The sequence below is a fragment of the Oryzias melastigma genome, linkage group LG15, assembly GCF_002922805.2.
Source record: "Oryzias melastigma strain HK-1 linkage group LG15, ASM292280v2, whole genome shotgun sequence".
NCBI lineage: Eukaryota > Metazoa > Chordata > Actinopteri > Beloniformes > Adrianichthyidae > Oryzias > Oryzias melastigma.
This window is the reverse complement of record NC_050526.1, coordinates 31,116,239-31,121,216: the sequence shown is the minus strand read 5'-3', so window position 1 is coordinate 31,121,216 and position 4,978 is coordinate 31,116,239. Positions and strand designations below refer to the sequence as shown.

The 4,978-nt window shown below is 57.7% G+C and overlaps 2 protein-coding genes across 7 annotated transcripts in view; one reads left to right on the top strand and one right to left on the bottom strand.

The window, feature by feature from the left end:
• The window catches only part of gpr176 (G protein-coupled receptor 176), a 5,499-nt gene extending 2,691 nt beyond the window's left edge, over positions 1-2,808 (top strand). The window contains exons 1-3 of one of the 3 annotated variants that reach the window (XM_024264015.1): positions 7-552; positions 664-916; positions 1,490-2,808. In XM_024264015.1, coding sequence (XP_024119783.1) covers positions 507-552; positions 664-916; positions 1,490-2,639 — 1,449 coding nt within the window. In that variant the 5' untranslated portion in view covers positions 7-506 and the 3' untranslated portion in view covers positions 2,640-2,808. Of the gene's footprint in view, positions 1-6; positions 553-663; positions 917-1,489 lie in introns of those variants that run through there. The other 2 variants (XM_024264014.2, XM_036215658.1) reach the window with 2 other exon arrangements.
• A 337-nt stretch (positions 2,809-3,145) lies between these two features.
• lbr (lamin B receptor) overlaps positions 3,146-4,978 on the bottom strand; it is a 13,855-nt gene continuing 12,022 nt past the window's right edge. For all 4 annotated transcript variants that reach the window (XM_024264012.2, XM_024264010.2, XM_024264011.2 and 1 more), the window contains 2 exons: positions 4,183-4,305; positions 3,146-4,113 (listed from right to left, as the gene is read on the bottom strand). In XM_024264012.2, the coding sequence (XP_024119780.1) occupies positions 3,953-4,113; positions 4,183-4,305 (284 nt within the window). In that variant the 3' untranslated portion in view covers positions 3,146-3,952. The remainder of the gene's footprint in view (positions 4,114-4,182; positions 4,306-4,978) is intronic.

Sequence of the window (4,978 nt, the reverse complement as noted above, 5' to 3'; positions counted from 1 at the left end):
TTCCTTTGGCTTTTCCTGACCCCCCCCCACATTCCTCGGCTGACCGCAGAGGTCATGTGAGCCGGCGCCGCAGCGGACTCACACGCTCCATCCCGCCGGGCCGGCAGACAGGACCGGCAGAGGCGCTATCCATGACGCCACATTTTTCTGATGCGCGCTGACGTTCTGCAGCGGCATGAGAGCTGGACTCAGGAGGACCAGAACCGCCAGACCTGCAGGGTCCACGAGATCCAGCGCCGTCCAGGAGGACCAAAGGTCAGAGCTGAGGTGAGCCGCGATGTTGCCATGGTAACCATCAATACAGCATTCCAGGCTGGAAGAGAGAGAGAGGACAGAACCCTGAAGCTCTACCTCTGGCTATGGTGTAGCGGGAGACCAGTCCACCCTTGACCCGAGGATCACAGGTTTGGTTCCCCTCCTTTGCCCGCCGTGTGTCCCTGAGCCAGATGCCGACACCACAGCGCTCCTGGTGATTCTGGGACGGCGTCGTACGGGGGGGGGGCTGAATGCATCAGAACCATCTGTGCTGCTCAACCGAGCAAGAACCATCCAGTGAGCAACCCCCCCCCCCGCTTCTGAAAGAACGTCCTCTGACTGACCCCCACCCCTTAGAAACCATTGAGGCTGCCGTGGTTCTGATTGGCTGATCTCCCCCCCCCACAGGTAACGCGGTGCTGCTGTGGTGCACCTGCTGCACCAGCGTCTTCAAGTCGGTGACCGGCCGCTTCCTGAAGAACCTGGCGTGCTCCAGCATCGGCGCTGCCCTGGTCTGCATCCCCTTTGACGTGGCACTGGGGAGCAGCCCCCCCTGCTGCCCATGGCTGCAGGGGGGGCTGCTCTGCAAGGCCCTCAAGTTCCTGCACAGACTCTTCTGCTCCGCCTCCGTGCTGAGCTTTGGCGCCATCGCGTTGGACAGGTGAGTCCTGAGCACGCTCAGACGTCGCTGGGGTTCACGGGGGAGGGGGTTCCAAGTGAATTGTGGGAGTTCAGCATCATTTCTAGCAGTCAGACATGTTGAAGTCAGAAAAGTTTGGTATCAGCAGAACGTCTCCTGGACTAAGATGCAAATAACCGGATGACCAGAACCAGACTGGGAACAGGTCAAGATCAGAACCAGACCAGTATCAGACAGGGACCAAACCTGAACCAGACCAGTCCAGGAAAAGATAAGTCCGGGACCAGACCAGGACCAGATCAGAACCAGAACCTGAAGGCAGCAGATGACTGCAGGATGTCAGAGGTGTAACGGCCTGCAGGTGGCGCTCTTCCTCCCCCTCAGTGCATCATTTCTGCTGCACATCGTGGGTTCGATTCCTGTCAGAACTTCAATATGGTGGCTGGAAACTAGAACCAGTCTGGGGGGTTTCTCTGAGGGAGGGGGCAGTCAGAGTCGGGCTGAGTTCTGGTTCTGACGGGGTTAACTCTGACCAGCTTTAAGCAATAAGCGGTTTAGCTCTAACAATGGTCCCTCTTTCCGCTGACCCCCCAGGTATTACTCGGTCCTCTACCCCCTGGTACGGAAGCTCTCGGACTCCCGGTCTCGGGACCTGGTTGTCTACATCTGGGTCCACGCCGCCGTGGCCAGCCTCCCCGTGTTCGCTGTGGCCAGCGTGACGGACGTGTTCGCCGCCTCCTCCTGCTCGGACGGCCCCTCCCACTCCCTGGGTCACATGGTCTACGTGCTGGTCTACAACCTGAGCACTGTGGCTCTGCCGCTGGTGCTGGTGTTGGTTCTGATGCTGCTGGTCCGCCGGGCCATCAGCGCCAGCCAGAAGAAGAAGGTGATTATCGCCGCGCTGCGGACGCCTCAGAGCAGCATCTCCATCCCGTACGTGTCGCAGCGGGAGGCGGAGCTGCACGCCTCCCTGCTGGCGGCCGTGCTGACCTTCTCGGCCTGCAGCGCCCCCTACGGCGCCCTGGTGGTGTATCGTGCCGTCCTGGCGGACCCCGTCGAGCTGTCACCGTCGCTGTACCTGACGGCGCTCTGGCTCCCCAAGCTGCCACTGCTCACCAGCCCGCTGCTGTTCCTGACCATCAACCGCTCGGCCCGCCACGGTTGGCTGGGCCTGCTGGTGCGGCTGCAGCGCCGCCTCAGCCGCAGGAACGCCGTCAGCATGGGAGGGCGGGGCTCACTGGAGGCTGACAGCGGCGGGGAGGAGCCGGCGGGGCTGGAGACCGCTGGCCGGTCGGGGAGCCAGCTCTTGGAGATGTTCAACATCGGCCAGCAGCAAATCTTCAGGCCCGAGGAGGAGGCGGAGCCTAAGCCCCTCCCTCAAGACGCAGGGAGCGGCTCGGGCTCCACGGAGCAGAGGGGGGGCCCGGAGGCAGTCAGCCCCAGACCTGAGGCCATCACAGAGGATTCCGTCCCCAGAACCTCCCCGCTGCACATCTGCACCTCCTCGTCTCAGGTGGCGCCCGCCACGCCCACGGAGCCGGACGACTCCCCCCAGTTTGGCTTCGGACCCTTTGAGCTGCCCCCCCAGTGGCTACCGGAGACCAGGAACAGCAAGAAGAGGCTGCTGCCCCCCCTCGGGAACACACCCGAGGAGCTGATCCAGAGCAAGGCACCTCGGCCACGCCCCGAGCGGCGCATCAGCAGGAACAACCGAGTCAACACCATCCCGGCAGTGGACCCCTGAGGAGGCGGAGCCTAAACCTGCTCTGACAGGACAGGTGAAGCCCCCTGCTGTTGGACCGAGAACAGAAGGTTCTGCAGAACAGACCCGGAAGATGGTGGAACCGTCAGCGCAGATGTTTATTTACAAACTCATCAGTCCTCCAAACCTGGAATAAAGGTGTGGAATTGTGGGTGTGGCTTATTGGTGGTGGTGTGGAAACAGCTGATCCTCCAGCTGATCCATCATCTGATCCTCCAGTTGATTCGTCATCTTTGTCCGTCTAGGTTGAGCAGCCATCAGCAGTCTGGTTACCTAGCAACCAGACTGCTGATGGAACCGTTTCCATGGAGATCCTCAGCCTGAACTTTCCAGCTGCTCCTGATGAGAGCTCAGCAGGAGGAAGGCTCAAAATTCCATAAAAGGCAGTTTTTCCAAGAATATCCAGAATCGGAACAAAACTTAAAAACAAACGTGAGGACAGAGCGGACCGGACCGCCGTCCATCATCAGTCTGCTCAGAGCAGGAGGTGAAAATAAAGCTTTTTTTATTCAGTGCTGCAATATTTATACACAGAATCTTTTTGTAAAAGCTGCTGTCCTGATCCGGTTCTTCACAAGAACCGGTCTGCTGGACCCCTTAACACCCTCTAACCTGTCAGAACCAGCAGCAGCTCACAGTGACGGACCATCACCACAGCACCAGCCGCCTGGTTAAAGTGGACCGGGAGCGCTGAGAGGACCGCAGGTCCGGCTGTAAACAGAAATTTAACTTAAATAGAGTAAAAACATCAAAGCCTTCATCAGCTGATCTCATATTTACAGCTTTCAGTCACAGCATCAGCTGGGGGGGGGCAAAGGAATTCATTCTGTCACTTCCTGCACCGAAGAGCCGGACAGTGAGGGAGCCTGAGGGGCGAGCAAACCTGAGGAGCCATCAGGTCGTTCTAGAAAAGTCTACACTAGATTCCTATGAGACTCTGCAGAGGAGTCTGCACCTCCTGCTCCTGGTGGGAGGAGCAGAGGACACTCTGGAGCTCCTCCTCTTAACGGGTGCTCCTCCCATCAGGAGGTCCAGTCTTGTCTGGAGCTCCTGCTGTGAGGAGGTTGGAGCGAGCGTCGTCCTCACAGATCCTTTCACACTAAAGCGGTATGTACAGAAGTATTTACAGTAGACCTTCAGTCGGTCGTTCTCTAAACTTTGAAAAAGTTAAAAAAGCTTCAAAAATAGAATCATCTCTGAACAGAAATTATCAAAGTTCAGTTATAATCCACTTGGAGCGAATCTTCACGTTGATCTTCATGATTCCGTAGGCCACGCCTCCTTCAGGGGGGTCCTCAGTAGACTCCTGGAACGATCCGGTACGGGACGGTCCGGCAGTACTCTTCCCAGGCGGAGCCGTACGTCCTCATGCAGGCGCTCGTGATGCGCGAGCCGCGGTGCAGCAGGAGCGCCGAGAAGTAGATCAGGTAATGCCACGGCAGCAGGTGGCTGAGACCTGGGGGGGGCAGGAGCAGATCTGGGTAAGAGGAACCTGGAGGCCGCCCCCCCCTCCCCCTGGACTTACCACAAGGCAGAGACCATGCCAGCGCCATCAACAGGTCCCCAAGGTAGTTGGGATGGCGAACCACGCCCCACCAGCCCGACACCAGCAGACTCCGCCCTGTAGCTGTGGGGATGCTCTTCAGATCTGGGGGGGAATAGAGGTCAGAGTGCTGCAGGGACAGAAGGAACCTGAAAGAACCTAAAGAACCATAGTCAGGGGGAGGAGCTAAAGGAACTTCATCAGAGGAAGGAGCTCAAGAAATTTCGTCAGGGGGAGGAGCTAAAGAACCATGGTCAGGGGAGGAGCTAAAGTAACATCGTCAGGGGGAGGAGCAAAAGAACCATGGTCAGGGGAGGAGCTAAAGTAACATCGTAAGGTGGAGGACCTAAAAACCATGGTCAGGGGGAGGAGCCAAAGAAACTTCGTCAGGGGGAGGAGCTAAAGAACAATGGTCAGGGGAGAGGCTAAAGTAACATCGTCAGGGGGAGGACCTAAAAACCATGGTCAGGGGGAGGAGCCAAAGAAATTTCGTCAGGGGGAGGAGCTAAAGAACCATGGTCAGGGGAGGAGCTAAAGTAACATCGTCAGGGGAGGAGCTAAAGAACAATGGTCAGGGGAAGGAGCCAAAAAAACTTCATTAGGAGGAGGAGCTAAAGAAACTTTGTCAAGGGGAGGAGCTAAAGAAACTTCGTCAGGGGGAGGAGCTAAAGAAACTTCCTCAGGGGGAGGAGCTAAAGAACCATGGTCAGGAGAGGAGCGAAAGTAACATCGTCAGGGGAAGGACCTAAAAATCATGGTTAGGGGGAGGAGCCAAAGA